This window comes from Thecamonas trahens (assembly GCF_000142905.1).
Source record: "Thecamonas trahens ATCC 50062 unplaced genomic scaffold supercont1.7, whole genome shotgun sequence".
Lineage (NCBI taxonomy): Eukaryota > Apusomonadida > Apusomonadidae > Thecamonas > Thecamonas trahens.
Genome location: NW_013657673.1, coordinates 34015 through 49348, shown reverse-complemented (window position 1 = coordinate 49348; position 15334 = coordinate 34015). Strand labels below are relative to the sequence as shown.

The window sequence follows — 15334 nt, the reverse complement described above, 5'->3', positions numbered from 1 at the left end:
CTAGTCGGCGACGCGTTTTAGACGCACGTTCTTCTCATTCTACACCGCGGGCTGTCGGATTATCGTAAGTGCGGAGTCGCTCGGACGTATCTTCAGCTCTCATATCTTCGGCCGACTCATTCTCGTACATTGAGTGCCACGAGGACGTTCAGCGGCCTTCTCCTTAGAGCAACGAGCGTCATGACTCTCTCCAACGACATCTGGACGGGTATGAGCAATATCGGTCTTAGTGTGGAGCTATCGTGGGGCGAAAACTCGAAGGGGTTGAAGAGATGGTGTTGGGGTCCCAGCCCCGGCCTGGTCTCGCTGCAAGGGGGAGGGGGGGGGGGGGGGGGAGGGCATCGGCATCGGCATCGGCATGGGCATGATGATGGAGGATGGTGGGCAGAGAGGGGAACGGAGATGCGGAAAGGGACTGATGGAGAGATGGCGGGGGCGGGGGGACCGGAGGGAGATAGTGATCAAGGCAGAGGGGCTGGCCAAACGGGATCGTGGCAAGGGCAAGTCGGATCCGTACGCTGCAGTCAGGTATCGGAAGCAGGAGCTGAAGACAAGGGTGATGAAGCGGACGCTCAACCCGGTGTGGGATGAAGTGCTTGAGTTTGAACCTGATGATCACGGCGATGTGATCGAGGTTGATCTGTGGGACGACGACAAGGTCGGCGAAGACTACCTCGGGCGGGTAGTCATCGCGGAGCGGCTGATTCCGCGCGGCGGCGTGCCCGATGAGCAGTGGTTTGATGTCCGCGACAAGCGCGGACGCAGAACGGAGGAGAACAAGGGCCGGCTGCTGCTCCGGTTTGGGTGGACGGTCGGCGGCGTCTTCCGCAGACCGTACTACGCAAACCGCGACAACTGGGACCCAGACTACCGGCTGGAGCGCGACCCGGCGTATCGCGCCGAGTTTGACGCCGTCTACGAGGCTACCATCAACGACGTTCTCCACAGCATCCACGGCTCGCGCATGCGCCGCGGCTATCCTCTACGCGGCCTCCCGCCGTCGCACTCGACTCACAACCGCGAGTATCCAGGCCCCTACGGCGGGTACTGGCCGGGCGAGGCCGGACCGTCGGCCTGATTGTCTGGCTCTGAGTCCAGCGCATGCGCAGAAGAGCTTGAGATGTGGAGCCTGTCGCCACACTCGGCTCGCGCCGTTTCACGATGCGGTCGCAACCGAGCTCGAGCACAAGATGAGACCCTGGGAGACGGGGCGAGAGAAATGAACAACAAACAAGTCGATCAGAGGATGGTCGAGACTGTCCAGTGATGGATGGAGTCGAAGCGTTGGAGTTTGTGACATCGTTGAGCACAAGGGGAGGATGCCGGCTGTTGGGTCGTGCGACGCACGGGTTGGGTTGCGTCGGTGCCGCGCAGGTTGCGTCGGTTGCGTCGGCTCGGATTGGCGAAAAGTGAAAAACAGATTCGGATGAGCGAGCGGGAAACACGCGAGCTCAATTGACGGCAGCGATTTGTTTGACGAGACGGCAACCTCTCCTCTCCCTGTACAATGGTCAAGTACGCGTACAAGCCGGAAAACGCGAAGAAGTGTACGTACCACCGGTAGCTACTACGTAGAGGCATGGACCTTGTTGTGTGTACCCCATGGCAGTGGGTATGCCCCTATGCCGCACCCGCACAGCCCTCGTCGGACGCAATGATTCCGATGCCCGAGATGGCCCATTTGTGCCGGAGGCTGCCGTGCTCGGCCCACGTCTGGCTCTGTCGCCGCACCCACGGGCCTGCAACTGTGACCAACACACAAGCACGTCTGCATCTTGCGTCTCTTTGGCTTGAGGCCGTCTGGCTTGAAGCAAGCTCGCAGGGGGAGGCTGAGGAGGCTGCTCTCGAGGCGGTGTTTTTCGTCGGATCAGAGGTGGGCATTGGCAGACGGGGGGGCGCCGGGTGGGGCAGGGATGGGCAAGGCGCAAGGCGCGTATGACAGACGAGGAGGAGGAGGGCATGACTCACATGGATGTGTGTGGCGAATTACAGCGTGCAAGGCTCGCGGGAGCAGCCTCCGCGTCCACTTCAAGAACACCCGTGAGACCGCTCATGCTATCCGCGGCATGAAGCTCGAGCGCGCGGTGGCGTACCTCAAGAACGTGATCGCAAAGAAGGAGATCGTTCCGTTCCGCCGCTTCACCGGTGGCCCGGGCAAGCACTCGCAGATGAAGAACCTGAAGGCGACCAACGGTCGGTGGCCGCAGAAGTCTGCCAAGGTCATCCTCGGCCTCCTCCAGAACGCCCAGGCCTCGGCTGAGCTTAAGGAGCTCGACACTGAGAAGCTGTTTGTCAAGCGCATTGCCGTCCAGCAGGCGCCCAAGACCCGCCGCCGCACCTTCCGCGCCCACGGCCGCATCAACGCCTACATGTGCTCGCCGTGCCACGTCGAGGTTCACCTCTCGGAGGGCCACGCCGTCGTGCCCAAGCCGTCGTCCTCGGCCCTCGCCCGCAAGTGAATGAAGAAGGCATCAACATAGGGTGACATAGTGTTGTTCTTGGAGGTAGCTTCCCCCCCCCCCCCCCCCTCCTGCTTTTCCCGGGCTACTACGTCACACCTCACTCGCTATCGTCGTATGCTTGCCTTCAGGCTCCCGGCGGCAGCGGCGAGCAGATCGCTCGTCGTCCACCTCGACATTAACAAGACCATCGCCATGGTTGATCAAGCCGGCGGCAAGTCGCAGCTCGATGTCTGCTGCGAGCTGACGGCCGAGCAGGCAATGGGATTCTGCCCGCGTCCTCCTCCAACGCCGGTATCACCCTCGGACCGGCATGGCTCACCAACCTCGCCGCCGGTGTCATGGACGCGGCTCCCGCTGCCGACGTCGGTCTTGGTGACAGGCGATCGGGCAAGGGCGGCGCAGATCAGCTCGTACAAGACCTTTGTCGATACGGTGGCTCTGCCGTTGCCGCCGCCGCCGGTTGACGCCGACACGGTTGCGGCGATCCGGGGCGAGCGCAAGGCGTTGACCTGCCACTACGGGCGGCCCACAAGCTCGACGTATGAGCGTGAGGCGTGGGCACAGGCGCAGGAGCTTCGTGACGCGCTGAGTCGGAGCCGCGACCCGTTTGTGGTTGATGCAGCCGTGGCTCTGCTCGACGCCGCGGTCACTGCCGTCGCCTCCGGCGGCCTCGCCTCGTTCGGCCTCGTCTTTCGCACCTTTGGCTCTGAGCTCGATGCTGTCCGTGCAGCGTTAGCTCGCGCTGTCGACGCCGGAGTGGCTGCGGCCGAGGCTGCTGGCAAGCCCGTGATGGCAGCCGTCTGGCGTGGCCTCCATCCGGCGGCGGCGACTACCCGCGCCGCCGAACTTGTCCGATCGGGCACCGACGCGGTGACAATGGTCATGGACGATGGCCGGGTGGCGGCGCAGGACGTGTGCGGTGTCCGGCGGGAGCTCCTCTCCCATCTTGTTGCGCCTGGAGCGGCGCGAGTCATGTTTGTCCGCGACGAGTTTGCGGCGTGGTCACGCGCCGGCGAGGCTGCGCATGCCGGCAAGCTCTTTGCACTGGACGGCGAGCGCGGGCAGGCGCCTGCTGAGATCTTCTTTGACGACAATCTGCGGCCGCGCGACGAGCGCAGCATCGTCGACGTGCGCTTTGTCGACGACGATGGCTGCGAGGGCGGCAAGGCCGCCGGCCACCACGCCTCGGCAGCCGACTACGCCCGGCTCGCTGCCGCAGGCCATCTCGTCCATGTCGACCCGGTGGCCGTCATCCGTGAGCCGCGGTACTTTATTGATCGCGCAGAGCGGGTGCTGCAATGAGTGCATCCATCACCAGTCGTCGGCCCAGAGGCTGGCCTCACCGTAGGTCTCCATGCCGGTGACGGCGTCAAGGTAGCTTGTCCGACGCGGGCGTCCCGACCCGACGTCCATGGCCGGGCCAAGCCAGCTCCCCGACGCCATTTTGTTGCCGACGAGCACGCCGATGGTACCGACGGTGATGAGGAGCGCAAAGTGATGGACAACACCAAAGAGGCGCAGCTCGGCCGCCCGCATGAGCGGCAGCCCGTGGAGCGCCTTCCGCCACACATCCGAGCCAGTGACGAGGGTATGAAAGAGGCCGCCAAGGACCACCGTCGCCCCGCCATACATGCCTCCCAGTCCTGGCTCGTCGAGATGGTGTAGAGCAGTGACGAGACCACAGGCGATCGCCATCACCATGCCTGTCTGGTACACCTGCATCACATCACCTCCCAGCACTCGCCCTCGCCGCTCATCGTGCCCAGCACCGCCAGCGATGGCTCACTCGCCGACTTCTCCGCCACACATCCGCTGCCGACAGCCGGCGCGAGCATGGCTACGGCCAAGGCCGTGAGAAGGACGTAGAGCAGGGCCGAGATGAGAACATGGAGCCATGTCGGTGGGCCTTCCTGCCCCCCGTTGGGTATCCGTATTGCCGGTTGCTGCTGCCCACGGGTGAGAAGCCCGGGCTGAAGAACATGTCACTGTCTGCCTCTCACCTGTCCCCCGCCAAAGACCTGCCGGTGAGAAGGCTTGTCGTCGTCAGGTGGCTCGCGGCGACGGCAAAAGAAGCTCGAGCTGATCCTGCTGCTGGCCGGCGCCGGCAGTACGGCGTGGAAGGAATGCTCGACTCGATGATGAGTTGGCCCACAACCTGGCTGCGCACATGCCGATGTCAAACTTTGGATGGGTGAGAGAACATAGGCAGGAGGGAGGTGGCCGGCAAGATGATGCGCGATGATGGGCACTAACGATGGTGGGGTTAGGGGTGGGTGGATGTATGTAGGGAGGGTGTGTAGTTGGGCAAAAAGAAGAAAGAATGCGTTACTCGGTATTCCCGTGTGGTCCCCCACCACAGTACTAACCAAGCCTCATGCTGCTTGACTTCCGAGAGCGAGACGGGATCGGGTATTTTCAGCATAGGATGAACGCATTCAAGTATAAAACGCTTGGCTGAGCATTTTATTGGTTCGACCTCCAAATTGTCCCCTTTCAAATGGGTTTCATTCACTCCGGCGTGTCAGCCATTCCAGCAGCTCAGTGACCGAGTCAAGCTCGGTGTCGACGGCCTCGGTTGCGGGAACGCCGCTGCCTGCTGCAAAGCTCTCGCTCTCATCGACAGCGAGCAGCGCCAAGAGCTCGTTCTCGACCGAGACGCCCAGCGCCTCCACACTGTCGATCCGCGCCGCGAGAGCGATGTGGACGACGTCGACGACGTGGGCGACCTCGTTGTAGCCGCAGGCCACAAGGTGGGATACGCCGCTGCGAACAATGTCGACTGCAAGACTCAGCCCATCGTCGTCGAGCACCGGATCACGGAGCAGCGGCGCCATCCAGCAGACTGCGGCCGCAAGCGCTTCAGGCGCCAGTTCGAGCTCGCGCTTGGCCGTCCGCCGAACCACCGCGGCGACAGCAAGGAGGAGCGGCTCACGCACCGCCTCGGCGCCCACCACATACGCCAGCGACGCAAAGTAGTGGATCCACTTTGCAGCAGCAAGTGGTCCAAGCACCGCCGCCAGGTCCTCGGCGAGTGGCGCAATGGCCTTGAGAACCTCGTCCTGCAGCGCTGCCGCCTTGGCATTCGACGCGCTCCTCTTCTCCATCACCACCTTTGTTGCCGCGCCGGCCAGCGCCGCCATCTTGGCCATCTTGCGCTTGAGGATCTTGTGCGCAATGCACGTCAGCTTGCGGAGCTTGCCGGCAACCTCGGCGAGATCAGCATCGTCCAGTCCGCCGCTCTGCGCCACTGCGGCGCGGACCACAACTTCGACCGCGGGCACCGACGAGAGCCGGAACGGCGCCGAGAGCACCATGGCCAGTGCCGGCGCCACAGCCGAGCTAAGAACATGCTCTGCTCTCAAAACATAGTCGCGGTCATCCAGCGCAATAGCAAGCGTGTGCAGCGCAACGAGTGCATCGTCGGTTGGCGCTGCGTCCGGCGCCTCCAGCCCCGGCAGATGCGCCTGCCAGCTCGCTTCCAGCTCGTGCGGTGCGTGCGCCAGCAGGACTCGCGCAGCCAGTGGAAGCACCCGCGCGCTCATCCTGGTCAGCTCCCACACCTCTGCGCCTTGCGCCGCCACAACCAGAGCCAGCACCCGGGCCAGCAGCTCTGGTGAGAGCCGGCTTGGTGCGCTCACCCCGGGCGCGCACCACAGCTCCACGCCCTGAGCGTAGATGGCCACACCTGCGCCTGCCGGACCTGCGAGTTCCATGATTAGCGGATCCGCGGTGGCGGACGGTTCAGGACCGGCCTCACCACGCCCGCGTGCGTCTTGTGCCAGCACATTCTCCAGCACGTGCTCGAGCGCAAACAGCGCACCTTCGCAGACCTGCCACTCGCCGGCTTTGCGGGCCTCGGCGCCAGCCACCACGGCCGACACCACGCGCTCAAGCGACTCCATCGCACCAACCGCGCGACACCGCTGCGCCACCAGTGCCGCCAGCCGTGCCGCGTCTTGTCGCACCGTCGACGCCGCCGAGCCCAGCAGCGCAACCCCCGCCTCCACACGCGCCTCCCACTGCGCCAGCACCACGTCCAGCGGTGCGTTCGCCGCCGCAAGTACTGCCGCCGCAAGCGTCTCGCCACTTGTTGCCATGCTGCCCTGCAGCAGCTCGACAGTGACTGACACTGGTGACCGCGCCGCCACCGCAGCAAGCGCGCCCACTGCTGCGGTTCGCACCGCGGCTTGCGCCGACGCCATCAGCCGCAGCAGGCCGTCGACAACAACCTGTGCGCGCGACGCCAGTGGCGGCACCAGCTCGTACCCGCGACACGCCACAGCCGTCAGTCCCAGCACTGCGCCGTGTCGTGTCTGCCATGGCACCTCGCTGCACTCGGTCACCGCCGCCACAAGTTCATCCACCAGCGCTTCGGTCGCCTCCGGTCTCGCCGCCATCAGCTGTGGAACGCGGCTTGCCGCAGCCTTGCGAATCGCCGACCACACGTCAAAGAGGCCGGCCACAACAAGGTCCCGCACCTCGGTCCCGTGCGCCAGCCCGTGGTCAATTTCAAACATCAGCGCCGACTTGCGAACTGCATGCTTGGTCGTGAGCAGCCGCACCTGTGCCAGCGCATGGTGTACGGCCTCCGGCCACTCCTGGTGCGCCTTGAGCTTGAGCAGCAACTCGTTGATGGCGCTGTTGACATGGCTCATCCCCCGCGACGACTCGGCGAGCAGCGAGGCCGACGATCCCATCGGCGGCAGCCGCGGCGGTGACGGCTCAGTGCTCAGATCGACTTGGCTCACACCCTTCTGTTTGCACGGCGTAGCCGGTCCGTCACCCAAGCTAGAGCCAGAGTCAGAGCCAGAGCCAGAGCCGGCGGCGCGCTCAGCTCCTTGGCCAGCCTCATCAGCTTGCGGTGGCGAGTGCCACTCGGACCATCCGTATCTTCGCTCAAAGGCATACCGCAGCAGCGCAAGCCAGTCGTCACCGTCCATCCTCGCCACGCTCCCCTGATTGCTCTCTGCTGCTGCCGACTCTGAGAACAGCCAGGTTGTGACGCGGTCAAGCAGCTTGACCTCGGCGTCCATGTCCCCAGACACCGCATATAGCTCCTGCAGCACACCATGCCCCTCCATACCTCCGCACGCCGACTGCTCCGAGTTGAATGTGACCTTGTCCCGCTCCCCTCCCCCTCTCACTGGTCTGGCGGCTGGCTGAATGCCGGCTGACCGACTTGACCGCCAAAACCGCTCGTCTTGTCCCCTCGACTTGCCGGCCGATGATCAATTGCCTGGACCTTGCGGAAGTCATGCAAATTCACATCTGGTTGTCACAATGCTGCTCAAAGCTGCAATGTGCAGCGATTACGCTTGATCGTGGCTGGATTGCTGGTTGTGAGAGAGAGGGGGGGGGGGGGGGGGGGGGGGGGGGGGGGGGGTCGAGACGGAGAGGGAGAAAAAAGTGAAGGGTCACACCCGCCCTAGCCACGTCCACAGTCCCACCTACCAACACGCGCACGCTCAATACACCCGCTACCGCACCTGCAGTATCACGATACATCGTATTGACTTAGAAACTAGGCCTGCGGCTGGAATAGCCATGTCTCTACGAGATTTGCAAGGACTTCCCCGCAACTGCTTTCTGTTCGGTACATCACTTTTTCAGCTTTACTGCCTCGCGCAGGACTAGCCACCCATCCCCACACACATAGGCCTCCTTCTGAGTGGCTTTCTGCTCCTTCACTGCAATGCAAGCAGACTGCCCTTCTCCAGCAGCGCTTTTCCGCATCCCTGCCCGAGCTTTCTGAGACATTTGAGCGCAGAATGTTGTCGCGGATAACGTTGGGCACCAGCGAAGCGTTCCCAGCTTCACGAAATTCGTCGGGCACGCTCCCACAGACCAGAATAAAACCGGCACGAGCAACGGCCAGGGGAGTCACCCAGTCAATCGCGTACACTGACAAAGACAACATTTACAAAGACAACAAAGATGATGCTCTCTCCGTTCCGCTCGTGGCTCTGGGACGACTGGCCGGTCTTTGAACACGTCGGCTCTGTGCGGTCGCCGCACTCGCGTGCGGTGACGACGTCGACGCCGCACTCGCGGCTCTCGTTTAATGTAAGCGAGAAGGATACAGCATACGAGGTTGTGGCGCATCTGCCTGTTCCGCGTGACAAGGTCAAGCTCTCGATCAAGGACGGCAACGTGACGATTTCGGGCTCGGACGAACACTCGTCGACCAAGGAGGTCGACGGCTTCACCTGCTCGCAGTCATCGTTCTCGTCGTTCTCGCGCTCGTTCCCTCTTCCGACCGGAGTCAACCCCGAGACGGTGACCGCCACTCGTGCGCCCGACAACTCGATCAAGCTCGTCATTCCCAAGCCCGAGCCGACTGACGGTGGCAAGGGCAAGGACGAAGAGGAGCCGATGCAGATTGAGATGATGGAGTAGTTACTTTTGCCGCCGCAGTAAAGCCAGCTGTGTCGCCGTTCTTGCAACATGCGCATCACCGCTTAACCCGCGGCTCGCGCTCGAGCGAGAGCTTGAATAGATCATCTTCAGTCGGCGGCGACGGCACCCATCCGGGCTCGACATCAAAGCCGAGCGGGAGGCGGAGGTCGGCGGGCTCAAAGAACTCGCGCCAGAGCGCCTGGACCTCATCGATGCCGACAAAGGTATACGCTGAGGTCTCGGGCTGCCAGCGAAGGAGCTCCGAGATGGTAAAGGCGGTGAGGTAGCACTTTTCCATGTTGATGAACCCGTTCGCGGTCCGCTTCTCGTTGCCCTCGTCGACTCCGATGAGGTCCTTGAAGTAAATGCCGAGGTATGGGACTGAGGGCCCGGTGAGCTCCGCAACATGGCTGCGGTACGCCTTGAAGTTCTTCTCGTAGCTCATGAGGGCGCCGACGGCCTCGAGCTCGGACATGACGTCCTTGGGAACCTTGGCCCATGTTTTGCGCAGCCGATCGATGGCGGTGCCCTGGAGCGCGGCGTAGATGGCCATGACGCCATTAAAGTTGGAGAGCTGCGAGCAAGCGACCATGGTGTGGACAAAGAGCTTGATGACCGCCACCCGCTCCTTGATCTTGGTTGGTGCAAGGATCGATGCCTCGACCCACCGCGAGACTGCATTGTGCTGAGCGACAAGCGCCGACACGTTGGGTGCGCGCACGTTCTTGTTCTCGGACATGTGCGCGCCGTCGACGAGCTCGGTCCGCTGGATGGCCCCGTACAGCCGGGCGTCGACCAGCGTCAGCTGGCGCGCAATCTCCACCGGGTCGGCCGCCAACAGTGCGTCGGCCGCGCCGCCTGACATCCGCGGCAGGGGCGGAAGGCCGGTGTCGAGGCGGACACCGACGTGCGCTGCGTTTGCGCTCGCCGCCCGCGACAGCACCGAATCAAGCAGGTTCAGCAGCGCGTCGCCCTCGGCCTCCATGCCGGTCTCGGGCATGAACAGGCCGAGGAAGGTCTCGGCCAGCGCGAGCAAGTCGGGCGAGGTGACAAAGTCCGAGGTAAACTGGGTGATCCAGTACTCGAGGACGAGGGCAACCCTGCGGCGGAGTGGCTCCAGCACGTCAGTCTTCCACGCCTCGAGCGCCGCCTCGCGGCTGGAGATGAGGCTGGTGAGGCCATTGAAAAACTCGTCAAAGTCGATTTCGCCCGACTGGTCCTCGTCGAGCTCGGTCATCAGCGTCTCGACATCCTCGGGCGTGCACCCACGATCGAGCTCGGAGAGAACCATGGCCATCTCGTCGCGCGAGAGCGTGCCGTTGCCGTCGGCATCAAACCTTGCAAACATTTCGCGGACCAGCCGCATCTCCTCGGGCGTGATGCCTTCTTCGATCAGCCTGTGCTGCGATGCGGTGACCTTGGGTGGTGCGCGGCAGTATGCCATGATGAGGTCTTCCAGCAGCGCTGCCGGGTCCATGAACGACCGGTAGTTGACCATGAGTACGTATGTGTAGTCGAGGACCTCGCCTGGGGGAACAAACGGTAGCGGCTGGAGGTCCGAGACGAGCCAGCCGACAAGGCCCGGCACCGAGCCCGAGAGCACGACCTTGGCCAGCGCCTCGCTCTGCGGGACTTCGCCGAGCGCAGAAACAACAGCGTCGAGCGCCGCGTTGATAGCTGCGCCCGACAGCTCGGTCGACTCGTCGGCAAAGACAATCCACTCGCTGGAGAGCGGGTCCGAGCCTTCGGTCTCGCGCGAGAACAGAGGGACTCGCCCGATGTGAGCGGTCGGCTTGGTCCGCCGCCACTGCCGGAGCTCCATCTCCATCCGCTTGGCAGCTACCAGGTACTCTTCGCGCTGCTGCCGAAGCCTGCGGACGAGCGCCGCGTCTGAGCCGGCCCGCTCACCAATGGTGTTGAGCATGTTGAGCAGGACAGTGGCTTCAGAGTTCTCGCCGCTACCGGAAGCCTTTTCTCCGACACCGACGCCAACCCACCGCCCGACACGGTGGGAACCGGCTCGACAGCCTTGCGCGAGATGTTGTCAAAGACAGCCATGAGCGCGCGGGTAATCTTGTGAATGGCAACCTTGATCAATCGGTCCGCATCCTTGGATATGAGGTACGAGCCGAGAATGAGCGCAGCAAGCAGGATCGTGATGAGCACAATGTTGAGGCCGGCGTTGAGGCGGACAGTGTGCCGGACCGAGTACTCGGCGCCCGAGTTCCTCGACGACGACACAACCTTGACCACGTACACCGGGTTGAGCATGTCGACCGCAGCTTGCGAGCCGGCCAGCCGTGTACCAAGCGACCACATGTGCAGCAGCTCCACATTTGTCGAACCGTAGCCTGCGCTGAGCGCGGGAATGAGGGTCGACTCCACGAGCGCAGCACCGCTGCTGCCTGCGAGCATCGTCGCCTCCACCGCCTCGATGTTGGCCTTGACGTGGTCCTCGAGTGGCGCCTCAACCTGGAGGAGAAGAGAGGCAAAGTAGACAAGGAGGACGAGGACGGTAACCTTGTTAGTTGTCACCTGGATGAGCTGCGAGCCGACGGCCGACGGGCGAGGCCAGACATGCGGTTGAACTCGTCGATCTGGTTCTCGACCGTGCCCAGAGGCGCTTTGGCGAGCTTCGACGCGCGGACCGCCCGCGACGACGCCTGCGCCGCCCGCCCGGCTCGCGAGACTGCCAGCGAGCCGGCAAGGCCGAGCGAGGTGATGCCAGCAAAGAGCTCGAGCAAGTCCGGCACAAACGAGACAAGCGCAAGTATGTCGAGCCAAAAGAAGAACGAGAACGGGTACGTCTCGCGGCGTGCCCAGTTGAAGACGATGAACTCGCCGAGGAAGAAAAGGCGGCAAGAACTTTGAGGACAAGAAAGGCAAAGATGATCCGCTTGGTGTCGTCGGTGTGCTCTCGGCCAGCAACCACAATTGCGTCGTCGATGTAGAGCACATAGAGTGTGACGATGGAGACCACTACCAGGTAGGCAACGGAGTCCAGCGCGCCGTCGACCCGTGCCCGCAGCGCGGACTTGAGCACCACTGGATGGCCCGATGGGTCGACAAGTGACTGGTCCTCGCCCGACACCACCGAGTTGACTGGAACCGACGCAAACGGCAGCGAGCCGAGCTCCGAGCTCGACCCGCTCTTCGACATGTGCGAGCCCGAGGGCGCGACCGTCGCCGCAAATCCGTGCCCTCCAATTGAGAGCGTCGACGCGTACCGCCGCGGTGGATGAATGTTGAGGTCTGCGTTGGAGGAGCGAACATCGGGCGACGACGTCGTCGCAAACTCGGTCGAGCCGAGAAACATCGAGTCGCGCCGCGGCTCTTGGCTCAGCTTGAGACTCATAAGCCTCCGATTGACCGTCGGTGGATCGTACCACGAGTCGTCCAGAACTGCCGAGTCCTCCCGGGCGCGGAGAGAGGCGATCGACCGCGGCTTGCCGCTCTGCGCCAAGCTGGTCGACTCGCCTTGAGCACTAGCCTCGGAACTCGATCCGTCGCCAAAACTGGCAGACACCTCGTCGAGCTCGATGACGGTCGACGGGAGCGACGACCGTGTCGACCGCGCCGACCGCGCCGACCGCGCCGACTGCGCCGAGTCGCGCCGAGCCGAGCTGCGCGACCGCCGCCGCCTCCGCTCGGCAGCCTTGGCCCCGGCTATGCTTCCGCGGCTTCCGCTCGGGCCCGCGACGCCGGACGCAGCAACACCGCCGGTTGGCGTTGTCGTCGAGCGGGTGCCGGGCGGAGAGCTGCGATCCGCCAGCTCAAAGAGCGGCGAGTTGACGCTGCGCGGGCGGGCTGGTGGCGGGTGGGCCTCCTCGCGCTCACGGGCCAACCTCACCTGCTCGATGTGGCGCATGCCGGAGAGGGTCTCCTTGGGTCTCGCCAACAACGATGCATGCGGCGGGAGGGGAGAGCGATGGCGGTGATCACGAGTATGATGGCGGTGACGCGGCGGGGAGAACTCTGAGAGCGGGCGATCCGACCATTGTCCCTGTCGGTGGTGGTACAAGGCAATGGGTGACGATTGACGAGCCGTTGCCCGAAAAGGGTCGTGGTTTGGGGACGAGGACGAGCCATGTGCGGGTGGCGGCGAACCAAGTCGCGGGAGGTCGGCCAGGAGCGCCGGCTCTGGCGACACATAAGGCGCCAGTGAGTATCTTGGACGTGTGGAGAAGCGGGTAGGTGACAACGGCCGAAAGTAGCTACCCATGGCTGCCCGCCTTGCCTTCTTGTCTCTCTAGAGCAAGTGCAGTGTTCGCGAGTGCAGGGAGAGGGAGGGGGCGCTTGCGTGGGAGGCGGGCGGGGAGAGCGGGTGACAGGCAACGGCAGGTCGGCGAGCAGAATGGGCGGGGAGGAGGGATTTGGAATGTGGGATATGATTGCTTTGAAGATCTAGTTGGTGAGCATGGGCGGTAGAGGGAGGGATGGGGGGCCTAGTGGGCCTGGTGGGCCTGGTGGGCCTGGGTTGACGAGATGTAGTGGCAATGAAGAGGGGGAGGGGAGGGGAGAGGTTCAAGTCAGACCGAGACCTCGCCCTTGCCGGCCGTGAGGACGGCGTCGGCATCGTCGTCGTTTCGGGCAGGCTGCGAGAGTGTAGGCGGGCTAGGATCCGGGGGGAAAGCCGAGTAGATGTAGACGCCGCCTGAGACGAGAATGAGCGAGATGACCGTAAAGCCATCGATGGGAGTGCCGAAGAGGAGGAGGGCGGTGGCAGCGGTGGCGTAGAGCTCAAGGGCTGAGGCGATGGTCTTGAGGACCGAGTTGAGGTGCTTGAGGAAGATCGAGGTGACAATGCCGATGGAGGCGTAGGTGAGGATGATGGGGAAGACCGAGAAGGAGAAGAGCGGGCGGATGTTGCGGGCTCGAGGGCCTCGGCGAGGGAGTAACGGCCAAAGCCGAGGGCCATAAACAAAACGTTGCACACGATCGAGTTGAGATACATGCACACGTTCTGCAAATTGATGCTTGTCCCGGTCTCTTCCTTGAGCAGGACCTCGTTGTAGACGCCTGCAGCGACAGCGCATGCGATCTGCAGCAGGATAAACAGATACATAGTCACAGGCGTGGTCCGCGTCGAGACACTACTGCTGGTTGAGAACTGGTCGGCCTCCTTGACCATACAGCCGATGGTGAGAAGGACAATGGCGATCCACTGCATCCGTGAGAGCCGCCTGGAGAGGCACCGCTCGTAGAGCAATCCCGTGACCACCAGCCTAAGCTGCTGCAGAATGGCGTAAGTCGACGGATTGACAACCGACAAGACGGTAAAGGTAAGATTGTTGTAGATGCAGTAGAGGAAGGCTGGCACAAAGTACTTTGCCAGGAGAGCCCGATGCTTGCTCAGCTGGGCGAGCAGCTCGCTGAACGTCCCATCCCTTGACACAAACATCTGCGCTGCGAGCAGGAGCTTGACAGTCTCGATGCAGAGCACCTACATGTGTGTTTGTGCATATATATGTATATATAAAGGTATGTGAGTACAGAGGAGGGTGAAGCGAGGGCAAGGCGAGGGAAGGGGGGGGAGCGAGGACGTACCACCGCGGCTGTGTTGTACTGGCTGCCTTGCTGCGAGGCAAAGATGATGATACGGAGGCCTGTCCACAACGACATGTACGCAAGAAAGATAACAAGCTTGAGCGGCGTGTCGAGACCGAGAAGGACGCCATGGCTGCTGCTGCTCGCTCCGTCCCCGCACCTAGTCGAGTGGTGCCGAGTTAGGGAGACGGTGTTGGTTTGGGTACGGGCGGCGAGTTGTCGGCGGGACGTGGCACGTGGCGAGAGGCAAGCAGAAGGGAGAACGGGGGGGAGGAGGAGAGGAAGGGAGGGGGGGGGAATGGATGTTCGGGAGTTTAAGAGAGGGCGAGGGCCGATTAGATGAGGAGGCGCTCGATGGCGTCCTTGAGGTTGTTGAGCGGGGTCTGGAGCTGCGAGCCGTCCGAGACGGTGATGGAGGCAGCAATGACCGGGCGGGAGACACCGCAGGCACGGCCAAGCGCAGCCTGCGACTCCACAAAGACGTACGGCACGTTCTTGTCCTCGCACAGGAGCGGAATGTGCATAAGGATCTCGATCGGCTCGGTGTCGGCAGCCATCACCACAAGCTCGGCAATACCACGGTTGAGCGTCTTGGTCGCTGTAGCAGGAGGAGAAGGGGGGGGTGAGTACCGTGCGGCGAAGGGGCAAGGCGATAAACCAAAGGGGAGGGGAGGGAACAAAGGCCACGAGTCCGAGATGAGCCATGATTCAGCCATGGGCAATGATATAAAATGGAAGCGGAGGAATGCATGTGATCGGGGTGAGGGTGGTGGGGGTGGTCATGGTGGTGGTGGGGGAGGGGGGGGGGGGTGGGTGGTGGGAATGGCATTAAAATTTTGTGACTGCCGGAATGAGCCAAGCAGAGTGGTCCTACGAGAAATGACAGGCTTTGTTTGCCGGGGACACAGTCCAGGGAGGCAACCAAGTAT

The 15334-nt window shown here is 63.1% G+C and overlaps 9 protein-coding genes and 1 non-coding gene across 10 annotated transcripts in view; 4 read left to right on the top strand and 6 right to left on the bottom strand.

Moving 5' to 3' along the window:
- AMSG_01743 (uncharacterized protein) overlaps positions 1–1239 on the top strand; it is a 1490-nt gene extending 251 nt beyond the window's left edge. Inside the window, exon 2 of the mRNA XM_013905805.1 lies at positions 459–1239. Within this exon, the coding sequence (XP_013761259.1) occupies positions 459–1078 (620 nt within the window). The 3' untranslated portion in view covers positions 1079–1239. The remainder of the gene's footprint in view (positions 1–458) is intronic.
- Positions 1240–1493: 254 nt separating this feature from the next.
- On the top strand, positions 1494–2459 carry AMSG_01742 (60S ribosomal protein L17; the record flags this gene model as incomplete). The annotated part of the gene is made up of 2 exons (XM_013905804.1): positions 1494–1547; positions 1993–2459. The coding sequence occupies exons 1-2, from the start codon at positions 1508–1510 to the stop codon at positions 2457–2459; spliced, it is 507 nt and encodes a 168-aa protein (XP_013761258.1). The 5' UTR covers positions 1494–1507.
- Positions 2460–2576: 117 nt separating this feature from the next.
- AMSG_01741 (uncharacterized protein) lies at positions 2577–3764 on the top strand (the record flags this gene model as incomplete). Its single annotated transcript, XM_013905803.1, has 1 exon — positions 2577–3764. One exon carries the CDS (start codon positions 2577–2579, stop codon positions 3762–3764), a length of 1188 nt encoding a protein of 395 aa, XP_013761257.1.
- On the bottom strand, positions 3715–4505 carry AMSG_01740 (uncharacterized protein). The gene has a single exon (XM_013905802.1). The coding sequence runs from the start codon at positions 4182–4184 to the stop codon at positions 3774–3776; it is 411 nt and encodes a 136-aa protein (XP_013761256.1). The 5' UTR covers positions 4185–4505; the 3' UTR covers positions 3715–3773.
- Positions 4506–4779: 274 nt separating this feature from the next.
- AMSG_20089 lies at positions 4780–4895 on the bottom strand. The gene has a single exon (XR_001290163.1). It is a non-coding gene; the product is annotated as a 5S ribosomal RNA (ribosomal RNA).
- Positions 4896–4909: 14 nt separating this feature from the next.
- Positions 4910–7576, bottom strand: AMSG_01739 (uncharacterized protein). Its single transcript, XM_013905801.1, has one exon. The coding sequence runs from the start codon at positions 7541–7543 to the stop codon at positions 4967–4969; it is 2577 nt and encodes an 858-aa protein (XP_013761255.1). The 5' UTR covers positions 7544–7576; the 3' UTR covers positions 4910–4966.
- A 787-nt stretch (positions 7577–8363) lies between these two features.
- Positions 8364–8895, top strand: AMSG_01738 (uncharacterized protein). The gene has a single exon (XM_013905800.1). The coding sequence runs from the start codon at positions 8397–8399 to the stop codon at positions 8856–8858; it is 462 nt and encodes a 153-aa protein (XP_013761254.1). The 5' UTR covers positions 8364–8396; the 3' UTR covers positions 8859–8895.
- Positions 8497–12726, bottom strand: AMSG_01737 (uncharacterized protein; the record flags this gene model as incomplete). The annotated part of the gene is made up of 4 exons (XM_013905799.1): positions 8497–10832; positions 10856–11402; positions 11468–11695; positions 11725–12726. 4 exons carry the CDS (start codon positions 12724–12726, stop codon positions 8914–8916), a joined length of 3696 nt encoding a protein of 1231 aa, XP_013761253.1. The 3' UTR covers positions 8497–8913.
- Positions 12727–13387: 661 nt separating this feature from the next.
- AMSG_01736 (cmp-sialic acid transporter) lies at positions 13388–14480 on the bottom strand (the record flags this gene model as incomplete). The annotated part of the gene is made up of 3 exons (XM_013905798.1): positions 13388–13731; positions 13758–14301; positions 14406–14480. The coding sequence occupies 3 exons, from the start codon at positions 14478–14480 to the stop codon at positions 13388–13390; spliced, it is 963 nt and encodes a 320-aa protein (XP_013761252.1).
- Positions 14481–14704: 224 nt separating this feature from the next.
- Positions 14705–15334, bottom strand: part of AMSG_01735 (NHP2-like protein 1) — a 1959-nt gene continuing 1329 nt past the window's right edge. Inside the window, exon 3 of the mRNA XM_013905797.1 lies at positions 14705–15003. Within this exon, the coding sequence (XP_013761251.1) occupies positions 14741–15003 (263 nt within the window). The 3' untranslated portion in view covers positions 14705–14740. The remainder of the gene's footprint in view (positions 15004–15334) is intronic.

Coding starts and splice junctions, on each gene's coding strand:
- AMSG_01740 (XM_013905802.1), bottom strand. CDS start 4,184: ATGCAGGTGTACCAGACAGGCATGGTGATGGCGATCGCCTGTGGTCTC.
- AMSG_01739 (XM_013905801.1), bottom strand. CDS start 7,543: ATGGAGGGGCATGGTGTGCTGCAGGAGCTATATGCGGTGTCTGGGGAC.
- AMSG_01738 (XM_013905800.1), top strand. CDS start 8,397: ATGATGCTCTCTCCGTTCCGCTCGTGGCTCTGGGACGACTGGCCGGTC.